This window comes from Aegilops tauschii, chromosome 5 (genome assembly GCF_002575655.3).
Source record: "Aegilops tauschii subsp. strangulata cultivar AL8/78 chromosome 5, Aet v6.0, whole genome shotgun sequence".
In the NCBI taxonomy this organism is placed as follows: domain Eukaryota; kingdom Viridiplantae; phylum Streptophyta; class Magnoliopsida; order Poales; family Poaceae; genus Aegilops; species Aegilops tauschii.
Window position 1 is genome coordinate 572,569,159 of NC_053039.3, and position 14,001 is coordinate 572,583,159.

General features: G+C 43.0%; 1 protein-coding gene across 1 annotated transcript; it reads right to left on the reverse strand.

The window, feature by feature from the left end:
* Nucleotides 1-1,029: 1,029 nt before the first annotated feature.
* On the reverse strand, nucleotides 1,030-7,812 carry LOC109766505 (probable peptide/nitrate transporter At3g43790). The gene is made up of 17 exons (XM_073498470.1): nucleotides 7,362-7,812; nucleotides 5,149-5,189; nucleotides 4,954-5,014; nucleotides 4,697-4,799; nucleotides 4,505-4,607; nucleotides 4,370-4,423; nucleotides 4,229-4,291; nucleotides 3,708-3,757; nucleotides 3,544-3,619; nucleotides 3,251-3,460; nucleotides 2,996-3,083; nucleotides 2,397-2,482; nucleotides 2,201-2,309; nucleotides 1,781-1,824; nucleotides 1,613-1,701; nucleotides 1,467-1,510; nucleotides 1,030-1,345 (listed from the first exon to the last, which is right to left on the reverse strand). The coding sequence occupies exons 1-17, from the start codon at nucleotides 7,516-7,518 to the stop codon at nucleotides 1,248-1,250; spliced, it is 1,476 nt and encodes a 491-aa protein (XP_073354571.1). The 5' UTR covers nucleotides 7,519-7,812; the 3' UTR covers nucleotides 1,030-1,247.
* Nucleotides 7,813-14,001: the final 6,189 nt, after the last annotated feature.

The window sequence follows — 14,001 nt, forward strand, 5'->3', positions numbered from 1 at the left end:
TCCTCGTGCCGCGAAGATTACCCGGGGGGTCTCCTCTTGCTGTTGTCGAGATGAGCGCAGCCGCAGTGGATCTTGGTCTAAGCCCTTCGGGCCCAGATCAGATCTCATCGCAGCCAAAATCTCATCCGCCAAACGGCCGCCGGAGATCTCCTGGCCACCGCCAACCCGCTGCGCACTGCCGTTGGAGGAGGAGGGAGATGGACGCCGCTGCCCCGACGCGTTACCGCCGGCTGAGGACTGCACCGCCGCCGCCTCACAACAGGGGCTTCGCCCCGCGGCGTCCTCAGCGACGGCGGCGGTGTGGGAGGCGATGGAGGGGGAGGGCTGAGGGTGGTATGCTCGGGGACTCCCGGGGGCGGCGCGGCGCCGCCGCCTCGGGGGAGAGAGGTCGCGGGAGAGGGGTCGGGGGAGCAAGTTCACTACCTCATTGAGATTAAAGCTCACTGGCTAAACCATGAGTTTTCTAGCTTCCAATAATGACATATAGGATCTTGGTGTTGTCTCGTGCATTAATTGTATGGAGATTCATCGAAACATGGGTCCAAAAAGAGTATAAGTTCTATTATGATGACATACATGGACAGCGTGTAAAAGAAATACATTATACACTAGTACTGTACCTCACCCGCTCCTGAGGAGTAAACTATGATCCTTTCCACGTGCACTCAGCAACCACTTCGCCGCGTAGAAACTACAGGTGCTCGGCACATAAAGGCTTGTGACAGCCAACAGACTAAACGGGAGGGTCCATGTGGAGCCTCTGTAAGCCAAGTGTCCAGCTTAGTTTCCTTCGCTGCGAAGGCCAACCATAGATCGTCACGTGCCCGCTCAACTAGCCAAGCGTCTTCTCAAGGCACACGGCGTAGGTATAAGCCGTGTTTATTTCCACGCCAGGGACAACCACGGGCAGCCCCGTGTCTAAATTACACTTGGCCTACGTCAAAACACTAGACAACTTGTGATTTTCCTATAGTGCAAGGTACCATATGCAACTCTTCTGATCAACAATCAACAAAGCCATTCTCGATCTTCTTACCAGAAACAAGTTATCGTAAACCAAAGCATTTTGTGCCTAGGAGTTCTCACTAAAAAAAAGATATCACGTCACATCTGATAACAACCAAGCAAATATGAAAAATATCCATGACACAATACATGAAGTTACACAGTTTTTGACTCAGGGCTGCATTCTGTGGTAGTGCCCCTAATTTTAATTAACTAGCTACATGTACATAACTGCAGGCTCATCATTTCATCACACTCGTCATAGAGAAAAATGGCTTGAACGTCAGCGAGAGCCCGATTACTGACACCATGTTCAGCATGAAGAACAAGATATGATCACCTGCATATTGGATGATAAATAAATCAGTATATGCTCTAATATGTGTGCCTGTTCCATTCAAGTTAAAGCAAAGCATCAATATAAATGCAATTAGCATGGGTTGGACGACCAATGTGTTTACCTGGTAAGAACAATCCAGTTATGTTCTTTTGAGCCCATGAAAACCTGCAGAAAGGCAAGAGATTAGCTAACTATGAAGCACACTAGCGGCCAAGCAAAAACTTAGGGCAATTACTACACAAAAAGCAAAAGAAACAATGTACTTACAAAATTCCTCCTGCTGCTGGAGCTACTGCTTTAAATATTGACATCAGAGTCACAGAGATACCATTGGCAACACCCCTTTGTTCTTGTATCTGTCCATGTTTTCACGAAAGATGTTCGGACATAGCAAAAATAACTCAAAGAAAATGGAACCAGACAGATGATACATACCACTGCTGTGTTTTGTAGAATGTTGCACGCAACAGTAATCGTAGCCTGTTCCATTTTAGATGATGCATTAGAATACTCAAATTGCCTATTAAAATCACTATCTATGGAGCTTGTTTTCTCCGGATACTAAACGTTTAATTTTACTTCATCTGCACAAGTAGTGCTCAAACATGATCTCTCTATACCGCCCAAAAACCTTCATCATTATATTTATATTTCTAAATGGAAGATTTTATTGCTCTTCCGGCCTATACACCAAGATGATAAAAATGTTCGTATAGGATGATTACTAATGTAAGCAATGAGGTGTAACTTTTTTTGTATTGAATGAATTCTAGCTTTTTTTTGAACTCCTGATGAACACCCCCAATTTCTATTAGTTCACTTTTACCAAAGCAACAAAAGAATATGCGAGACTTTCCGCAAACATATTCTTCAGAAGTGAAGCTATGTTGATGAGTACTTTGAGCTCCACACCATATAGGTTGCTCAGGAATGGATATGTTGTAAGCAGAAGTATAGATAATACCTGAAAAAATAAACTTGCGTTCAGTATTGTGCAATAGAATCATCGTATTGAGCAATTACTTTGACATTATATGGTATTCACACATACCGCTGCAAAACGGAATGGCTTGATTAACCCAGCATACTTGGCAAGGAGTGGGTAAATCACAAGTTGATACACCAAAACACCAAAACCTACAAGATTAAAGGGAGTCAAAACTAGAGTTACATGTAATAGGTAACGAAGCGATACTACATATGAGTTGATCAAGGTTGGAGAAGGCGGCAGGCGTAAGCGAGGCGGTTGGCATTCGCCTAGTGCCTAGGCGGTGCTTAAGCGCCCTAGGCGCAGCATAGGCGGTAATATAGTTTTACTATCAGGGTGTATTTGTGAGTATTATATGTGTGTCGATATTAATTTAAGGCATATAAATAAGTTAACTGCCAGCCACTGCAATTGGAATATGGCCCGTTTGGCATATCAGTGCAATATGACATGATTCCTCGCTTGGGTAGACAATTCCTTGCTTGCCCTGTCTAGACTTCCATTTATGCCCTAGGCGAGGCGTTTGGCCATCGCCTAGCGCCTAGGCGTGCTTAAGTGCCGGCACTGCGTTTTCCAACAGAGGTTGATTTCATTCATTTTGGGTTAACTATGTTTAACTTGCACAATAATCATATTATGAAATTAGAAGGAACACCACATACCTGAGATAGCTAGCGCGGTGCCAACATCTTGAGATGTCAAACTTAGTCCCCGATATTTTCTACTGCTCACAGCCCAGAGTGAGAATATCTGAAGATGAAATTTACAAAACACATGAAAAGTTGCTTTAGTTCCTTACTAAAAAAAATGGTTTGGTTCCGAATCTGATTGTTCCCTATATGATAGATATGATGAATACAAGCATCTTTTCATACTATGTTACTTAATCTATTTTAGATACCTAAATATTGAATTACCTCGAGATAAGCTGTATCATGAAGAGAGAAGACACAGTAGAGGGTTATTGCTGACATCAACTGACGGTTCTTTAGCAGGCTCTTCGTAGATGCCATTCTGTCGGATCCCAATTGGTTAGCTTTCCCATCTTCTATGTTCAAATCGGTGACTTGTGCACCCATTGCATCAATAGCTTCCATTTTCTCATCATGGTACATGTGCAGAGTTTCCTAAAAAACATTATTCAAGAATAGGAATTCAATGGTGATAAAAGAATCACATGGAGATTTGGGGGGGGGGGGGGGGGCAATACCGGAAGCCAAATGCATGCAACACCCGCTGCTGCCGCTAGAGCTGATATGACGAGGCAAGGGAGGAAATATGGAAACCTATAAGTAGATGTAATTTGACAGGTTTATCTTACATTCCCAATGATGCAAAATTTATAACACTGAAACAGTATGAGTGATAATTTACCTTCCAAATATGGATTCCTCAGAGAAAAGATTTGGGTACTTCTTTGCAGGCTGATAGAGGACAGAGAATACACAATGTTAGCGAAAGCCATTCATATAAGATCACTAATCACTCTCCAAAGGGACATTATATGTTCATCATGCGGAAAAAAAGTTATGCTTATCACTTTTAATGATTAAAATATAAATATATGGAAATTCCCTTGGAACAAACCATTTCTAAACTTTCGTTGAAATGACATGATAGAAAAGTTCTAGCTATTGGTCAAGCCTTGCGTTTTTGCATCAATTATGGTAGATGATACATTATTCTCAAGCTCTACACCATGGTTAAATATAATTATGGGCATTTAATGAGTTATTGCAATAATGGCTTTGATGGACTACCATATGCAACATCTTTTCCATGCACCTGGAAGCTACTTACCCTTAGTTTGGTAAACTGGTTAAAAATACAACTTTAGTTCTTCAGGGTTAGTTATGTATTTCTTTAACTCTATATCAAAGTTGACTGATCCTTACTCGTGCAAGAAATCCTCCAATGGCTGGACCAATAATAAGAGCTATTGATCGCGAAGATGTAACCTGCGACATAATGGTAAACATAATTATCAGCTAATAACCGAGTCTGAAACACTAAACATAAAGTTGAATTGTTCTTACAAGAGAAATTCCTAGAGCTTGGTGCTCTTTCCTGCAGACTTCTGAAGCATAGGCCTAAGGAATGCAAACACACCCATGGGTGTTAAACAACTAAGTACTTCTTAATTCATCTAGTCACTAAGACTAGCAAATTACCTTGATTGGTCCTAATATACCACAGAGTAACCCAAGTAGCCCCCTAGTAATAATTGCCATCCAGTAAGTGGTGCTAAGGCCGAAGAGTGTGTTAAATACAATCCTGAAAAGAAAGATGTATAATAGGGCTTACTTTGATTTAATTGAACAGAGAACAAAATAACTTTTCATGTGTAACTGAATCTGCCATACACTGAGAGGATACTAATCATAATGCAAGGCTTCCTCCCATATTTGTCAGCAAACATGCCCCATGGCACAGCACTAGTGGTTCTTCCAAGGAAATACGCAGCCCCTTAAGACACATAGTTTACAGTCAGTAACTAGGTATTGATATAAAAACACCGTGGACACATTTATAGTATACTCAATGTACTTTATTGTAGGCTTTTCTTCCCGTGTTTTCACCAAAAATTGTCAATTGGTCTGAGGGAACAATTAATGCTTACCGACAAAACCAGCATAGAACCCAATGTCTTCTTCTTGCTTTGCGACTTTCAAGTCCCTAATCTATTGCATCATAACAAAGGTGAATACATAATTAATCACCATTTAGTTTGTAATAATTCATAAAAGCAAACAGTAACTTGCATGCACACAGTCAGAATATATAGATGCCCAAGTTTTGCAACATCGCTACATACCATGAAGTATAAGTAGGGAAACAGAGACTGGATCGGTAGTGCTGGAAAGATAACAGACCAAGGTGTTAGTTACCAAGCCCTAAATCTTATAAGATATAGCTGATCTAATCATCTAAATCAACCTACAGATATGTTCACCTAAAAAAACCTTAAGATATGTAAACTTTTTATTTTCCTTACAAATTAATTCAGGTGACAAAAGAAAATTGGAGTTTCGTAAGGCTGGTCACAATGAGCAAGAACATAAGCTAGTAACCTACACACTTTTCTAGACTATGTTACTACCTTCATAGTGGGTAGGAACATGTATGTAGTGTCATGCAACGATGTATTTATTAGGTCATAGACTCATTGTTTCTTGGAGTGTGTGATGTTCCGGTTACTTAGGCTGCTCCCAATGCATGAGTGCTTAGATGAGGTGCTAAGCACATTAAATAGCTTAGCAACTATACTCCCCAATGCATAGGTGCTTAGCTTATGGTTGCTAAGCTTGCTTCATTTAATGATTTAGCAACTAAAGCTCTTCATGTATTGGTGGGCTTTCTTCCTTTAAATGTTTTGCCTAGGTTCACGCGCTTAGCATTGTTTCTTCCTGGGGTCACCACACTCATCTCTCTCCTCTTAAATAACTTGCCACATCAGATTTTTTGCCTACGTGCAAGGCTTAGCACTTGTACAAGGTGGAGCATTGGGAGGGGCCTTAGCTAGTTACCACAAGCAGCTCTCTCTTCATTAAATATGTGCCACATAAGCAAAGTTGCATTGGAGTGTGTGATGTTACTCCTAAGTTCCTGCCCATTGTGACCAGCCTAAACAAATCGCATGGCTAATGAATAAATGCAGAAAGACGCATACATGTTTGGGGCCATGCATGTCAAGATGTTGCGAAGTCCGGAATGGTCATGGGAGTATATATTGATTGAAATCGACTGGATCGAGTGCCGCTAGTTATCATCCTGAATGGCATATATAGACGTACACTAGACAATCTGGATGTTAGGACATACTCCCTCTGTCCCTCAATTCCACAATGTAGCAGATATTTTGTTTTCTGAAAGCCAAATACGTCTATACTTGACCAAGTTTAAAGAAAAATATATCAACATCCATAGTACAATATTCAGTAGTATTACGTTCATCAGGAAATGTACTTTTATATTTTCTACATCGTCCGGATAATACCACTAGTATCAGGGAGGATGCATCATGCATGGCCTGGCCGGCGCCCACGTTCGTACGAGTAGAGTAGGCACCCACCCGATCTACTCGTCGCCACCGTGTAGTGTAGTCCATGCCATATGATATGATACGACCTACCTACCTCGCTCCTAGATGTGCTCGCGTATGCTTGAAATTGAATTGTGACGTGTTTGGTTGGCTGCACCAAGCCTAACCAGGCTCTAGCGGGTTAAAGTACTGAGCTGTTAATTTGATTGCCTGACTTGCACATAGAAACTGGCCCACACGAAACTTAAAGCTCCCAGCCAGGTCCGCCAAGAACGCTTAGATCGACCGTTTTCCTAGATGCAGGCTCGACCTAGTGCAATTTACACTACGGGAAGGATGCGAACTGGGATAACTGCAGGCGACCAAACAACGTGCAAAATATGACCTAGAGCGTGCATACCCTTAAACAGGAGCCGATCGAGACAGACCGGAGCCACTGGAGTACATGGTATACCACGTGAGAAACATGTACAACTAGACAAACAACTGACACTTCTGTCATGCTATTTCCATTTTCCATCGCCCAGCCGATGGATCATTTCTTAAAACTCAGTATAGAGACAGATGCTCATATACACACATGCGCACACACCCTTCAAAAGGCTGGCGTGAAAAGGCACGTCCTTCGCATGGAGCTAAATATCACCTAGCCGATGGACTGGAGGGGGGGGGGGGGGGGGGGGGGGGGGTGTCATATATTATATTGATTTCTTTGTCTGTTAGGCAATGCCATGGTTATTTATTCTATCTATCTAGTCTTGTGAAACTCCCATGCTTGCCGACCGTAACATGCAGGTTTTGAGTGCGAGGTTCGTGCCCCATCAAGGAGGAAGAAGACGACTGATTCCATCTAAAAAAGGGAGGAGGAAGAAGAAGAGGTAACTAATGAGCTGTAGCTGGTGATTTAACCAGCAGATCATCTTAATGGAATAGCATATGATCATTTCAATTTTCAAAGAAAATGAAAAACGAAACCAAACACTCACCGGCGCAGAGGCAGACGACCCAGACGTAGAAGAAGTTGAGGTAGGGGACGCCGGTGTTGGTCTTGTTGATCTGGTCCAGCCTGCACCCGGGGCACCCCTCCTTGCACACCCTCCTCCCCTTCGCCAGCAACGGAGCAGCCACCGCCCCCGCCGCCATTACCTCCGTTGGCTGTGCTCGCTGAACAGCAGAATGGCTCTAACAAAATGTGGTGGATCAGAAGGGCCGGCCGACAAGTGAACAAGAAGGGAATGTGGTGGATCAGATCGGATCTCCTCTGCTCGGCTCAGCTCAGCTCGCTCTCGGCCGGGCCGTCCGACAAGTGCATCAGTAAAAAATAGCGGCCACGACTCTAGTTCCTAGTCTTGTGTTATAAGCGATCGACTCGAATCCCGTCCGTCCATCCTCCATAGGGATATGCATTCCTACTGAGTGAAATCCGGTGTGTTCCATCATTACCACGGCAGCGTGCAACGTTTGATTCTCCTACTCACGTGACAAAAGATTCCGCAGCAAGCACTTATCTGTACCTAACGTGCTGTATACCCAGTCTGTGACTAGTGGGCCTCCCAATAGAGCTGCTGGCCCCCCAAAAAGGATTATGATGCTTCCTTGATTTGATTGAGTCAAGTTGCTCACGTGTTGTGTTTTATTCCAATGCAGGAAGGTTGGCTTCTACACTCATTTTTCAACACAATACAATCGCAGATTCTTGCATACACTCGTCTTTATGAACGCACGCACATCATATCTTAATGAGCACCTCTGAAATGCTGAGCTATCACAATATCTTGAGATTGATGAAGTCAACATAAACATCCTGTAATTAATGAGAGCGTCTCCTCCCACTGAACATCGCCCGAAAGACTGAAATAATCCAGAAAATGCGAGCATCAGTGCAAAATTTAGGACGTGGACCCTGATGGGCATACCCGCACACGAATCCAGCTGGACCGCGGCCGAAATCACTGTTCTGACCTTGTCAGAGTTTATTCTCACAAACTGAACCCGGCGTGAAAGTATTTCACGATTTGATCCTTTTAGAAACGCCAGGGCCCGCGGCGTTTCTGGTCAACTACGAAACGCCGAGGCAGCTAGCGTTTCTGACCTGGCCCACTGCCAGGCCGAGGACGCGTTGTTTGCTGACGTGGCGTGGTGGAAACGCCTAGCAAGCTAGCGTTTCTAGAAACGCCACTGTCCTTGGCGTTTCTGGTGCAGATATTTTAGGTGGTCGTGGGGCTTTCACCCACCACTCACCTTTCACTCTCTTCTCCCCATTGGCCTATCCCGAGCTCTTGCCCTTTTTCCCCTTTGTGTCCCTCACTTAGCCCCTCTCAAATCCTTGCAAATCGATTGGGTTGGTCCGTGGATCCGGTGTCATTTCCGTTCGTTGAGGTAACCTCCTTCATCTCACAAATTTTTATTGGTTGGATTTGTCCATTTGGATTGATTTGTTCTTGTTGTTCCTAACCCTAGTTTTGAACATGAATCTATAATGTGATGTTTTGAGTATTGTTGTTCCAATAGTGTTGCATTGTGATGTTGTTGAGCATACCTTATTGTTTGGGTTATGGCTAATGTTAAGATTTAGGGTTAGGGTTATGGCTAATGTTAAGATTTAGGGTTAGGGTTAGGGGTTTTGTTTGCAATGTGGTATATTTAGCATTGTTCGAACTGACTGTGGGCCAGGGCAGAAACACTAGCTACCACGGCGTTTCCGTGTTGGCCAGGAACGCTAGCTGGCTCGGCGTTTCGGTGTTGGGTGGAAACGCCGCCGGCTATGGCGTTTCTAAAAGGGTCAAATCGCGAAATACTTTCACGTCGAGTTCAGTTTGTGACGATATAACGTTGACAAGGCCAGAACAGTGATTTCGGCCCTGGACCGCGGCCAGACCAAGACCCACGACCGATTCCAGGACCAGAGGTGTCGCGTTGCCCACGTCATGACCCGAACATCCAGCCTGAGCCTGGTAGTCAACCTGGTCAGGTCGGTAGCTCAAACGGGAGCAACAGCCCTAATTAGGTGATACACACTAATATATTTCTCTTAATTTAGTGTATGACATGCGAGTCAATATAAACGCCATGTAATTACTTTACTTTATTGCTAACCGTTAGCCATAGTAGTAGAAGTAATAGTTGGCGAGACAACTTCATGAAGACACGATGATGGAGATCATGGTGTCATGCTGGTGACGATGGTGATCATGCCGCGCCTCGAAGATGGAGATCAAAGGCGAAAGATGATATTGGCCATATCATGTCACTTTATGATTTGCATGTGATGTTTATCATGTTTACACCTTATCTGCTTAGAACGGCAGTAGCATAAATAAAATGATCCCTCACTAAAATTTCAAGAAATGTGTTCCATCTAAGTGTGCACCGCTGCGAAGGTTCGTTGTTACGAAGCACCACGTGATGATCGGGTGTGATAGATTCTAACGTTCGCATACAACGGGTGTAAGCCAAATATACACATGTGAAACACTTAGGTAGACTTGACGAGCCTAGCATGTACAGACATGGCCTCGGAACACGGGAGACCGAAAGGTCGAACATGAGTCGTATAGTAGATGCGATCAACATGGAGATGTTCACCATTGATGACTAGTCCGTCTCACGTGATGATCGGACACAGCATAGTCGATTTGGATCATGTATCGTTTAGATGACCAGAGGGATGTCTATCTGAGTGGGAGTTCATTAAATAATTTGATTAGATGAACTTAATTATCATGAACTTAGTCTAAAATTGTCTTTACAATCTATCTTGTAGACCCAATGGCACACGCTAATGTTGCCCTCAACTTCAAGCGTTCCTAGAGAAAACCAAGCTGAAAGACGATGGAAGCAACTATACGGACTGGGTCCGTAACTTGAGGATCATCCTCATAGCTTCCAAGAAAGCATATGTCCTTGAAGCACTGCTAGGTGATGCACCCATTTTCCTAGCAAATCAAGACGTTATGAACGCCTGGCAGTCGCGTAGTGATGATTACTCACTGGTTTAGTGTGGCATGCTTTACAGCTTAGAACCGGGGCTCCAAAAGCGTTTTGAGCAACAAAGAGCACATGCGATGTTTGATACGTCTCCAACGTATCTATAATTTATGAAGTATTCATGCTATTATATTATCTGTTTTGGAAGTTTATGGGCTTTGCTAAACACTTTTATATTATTTCTGGGACTAACCTATTAACCGGAGGCCCAGCCCAAATTGCTGTTTTCTTGCCTATTTTAGTGTTTCGAAGAAAAGGAATATCAAACGGAGTCCAAACGGAATGAAACCTTCGGAAGAGTTATTTTCGGAACGGAAGCAATCCAGGAGACTTGGAGTAGACGTCAGGGAAGCTTCGAGGAAGCCACGAGGCAGGGAGGCGCGCCCTACCCCCCTGGGTGCGCCCCCCACCCTCGTGGCTCCCCTGACCGACTTCTTTCGCCTATATATGTCCATATACCCTAAAACATCGGGGAGCAGAATAGATCGGGAGTTCTGCCGCCGCAAACCTCCAGAGCCACCGCAAACCAATCTAGACCCGTTCCGGCACCCTGCCAAAGGGGGGGAATCCCTCTCCGGTGGCCATCTTCATCATCCCGGCGATCTCCATGACGAGGAGGGAGTAGTTCACCCTCGGGGCTGAGGGTATGTACCAGTAGCTATGTGTTTGATCTCTCTCTCTCTCGTGTTCTTGATTTGGACGATCTTGATGTACCGCGAGCTTTGCTATTATAGTTGGATCTTATGATGTTTCTCCCCCTCTACTCTCTTGTAATGGATTGAGTTTTCCCTTTGAAGTTATCTTATCGGATCGAGTCTTTAAGGATTTGAGAACACTTGATGTATGTCTTGCCGTGCTTATCTATGGTGACAATGGGATATTCACGTGATCTACTTGATGTATGTTTTGGTGATCAACTTGCGGGTTCAATGAACTTATGCATAGGGGTTGGCACACGTTTTCGTCTTGACTCTCCGGTAGAAACTTTGGGGCACTCTTTGAAGTACTTTGTGTTGGTTGAATAGATGAATCTGAGATTGTGTGATGCATATCGTATAATCATGCCCACGGATACTTGAGGTGACATTGGAGTATCTAGGTGACATTAGGGTTTTGGTTGATTTGTGTCTTAAGGTGTTATTCTAGTACGAACTCTATGATAGATCGAACGGAAAGAATAGCTTCGTGTTATTTTACTACGGACTCTTGAATAGATCGATCAGAAAGAATAACTTTACCCTACAATAATCTCTTCGTTTGTTCTCCGCTATTAGTGACTTTGGAGTGAATCTTTGTTGCATGTTGAGGGATAGTTATATGATCCAATTATGTTATTATTGTTGAGAGAACTTGCACTAGTGAAAGTATGAACCTTAGGCCTTGTTTCCTAGCATTGCAATATCGTTTACGCTCACTTTTATCACTAGTTACCTTGCTGTTTTTATATTTTCAGATTACAAAAACCTATATCTACCATCCATATTGCAATTGTATCACCATCTCTTCGCCGAACTAGTGCACCTATACAATTTACCATTGTATTGGGTGTGTTGGGGACACAAGAGACTCTTTGTTATTTGGTTGCGGGGTTGCTTGAGAGAGACCATCTTCATCCTACACCTCCCACAGATTGATAAACCTTAGGTCATCCACTTGAGGGAAATTTGCTACTGTCCTACAAACCTCTGCACTTGGAGGCCCAACAACGTCTACAAGGAGAAGGTTGCGTAGTAGACATCAATGTTCCAAGAGCTGAGAATGGTTTTCCAAGCTCATGCCCGGGTCGAGAGATATGAAGTCTCCGACAAGTTCTTCAGTTGTAAGATGGAGGAAAATAGTTCTGTCAGCGAGCACATACTCAAAATGTCTGGGTTGCACAACCGCTTGTCTCAGCTGGGAGTTAATCTTCCAGATGACTCGGTCATTGTCAGAATCCTCTAGTCGCTTCCACCTAGCTACAAGTGCTTTGTGATGAACTTCAATATGCAAGGGATGGAGAAGACCATTCCTGAGTTATATTCGATGCTGAAATCAGCGGAGGTGGAGATCAAAAAGGAACATCAAGTGTTGATGGTGAATAAGGCCACTAGTTTCAAGAAAGGCAGGAGTAAGAAGAACTTCAAGAAGGACGGCAAGGAAGTTGCTGCGCCTGGTAAGTCAGATGCCGGGAAGAAGCCAAAGAATGGACCCAAGCCTGAGACTGAGTGCTTTTATTGCAAGGGAAATGGTCACTGGAAGCGAAACTGCACCAAGTACTCAGCGGATAAGAAGGCCGGCAGCGTCAAAGGTATATATGATATACATGTTATTGATGTGTACCTTACCAGCGCTCGTAGTAGCTCTGGGTATTTGACACCGGTGCGGTTGCTCACATTTGTAACTCAAAATAGGAGCTGCGGAATAAGCGGAGACTAGCGAAGGACGAGGTGACGATGCGCGTCAGGAATGGTTCCAAGGTCGATGTGATCACCGTCGGCACGCTACCTCTACATCTACCTTCGGGATTAGTTTTAAACCTCAATAATTGTTATTTAGTACCAGCTTTGAGCATGAACATTGTATCTGGATCTCGTTTGATGCGAGATGGCTACTCATTTAAATCCGAGAATAATGGTTGTTCTATTTATATGAGAGATATGTTTTATTTAGTACCAAATAGTTGCAAGAAAGCCTAGGTGTTTGCGCTGAAAATTTAAATTTTCTTAGCCATCCTTGTGAACTTTGCAATGAACGTGGTCATTTAAATATCCAATGCAAATTGTTTCATGATCGTATCGTGTCCAAAAATTGTGATGACTTGATTTCCCTTGCGCATCATAATGAACTTAGTTTGCTTTTGGGTTATGAAGAAATGAAATGTATAGCTAAGATTATTCCAGAATTTTCCCTTGAGAGAGTTCTTGAGTTTGATCTAGAAGAAATTTTTATGTATTGTGCGGTGAATTGCATTGAAAATCCTTATATTGCCAATTACATAAAGAAAAGAAAACAAATAGAAGATGAAGAGAATACTAACGAAAGGGAAGAGACTTCCCAATATCCTCCTATTATTTCTTATGATGAATCAGGTAACGAGGAGGAGCTTTCTATTCAACCCATCTCATTAATAAGGAGCTCGAAAGACAGGGTTAAACCCACACATGATGTGAAGAAGAAAAAGAAAAGACGGAGAAGCAAAGGTAAAAAGGTATCCCTCCCAAATGATGTTGCTCCTACTACTCATTGTGATGATGATAATTGCTATAATATTGGTGCTATCCATACTATTAATGATGAGAGTGATTATGCTTATGATATGAAAAGGCCCAAGCTTGGGGATGCTATGTGTGATGAGAATGACATGCTTGAGAATATATTTGCTGCAATTAATGTTTGTCCCAAGCTTGGGGATGCTATGTTAAATGAAGATGATATTTTTAGCCTCCCAAGTTTTGATGAGCAAATTTATTATGATGATAGCATGTCTCCTATTTATGATGATTATTGTGATGACACCTATGCTATAAAGAGTAGTGATGATTATATTTATAAAACTTATCATGATTACCCTTTTTCTGCATTACTCTTTTAACGTGGAAACCATTTATAGTATTCGAGTCTCTTATGATACTCCCACTATTCCAATTGAGAAGAATTTTG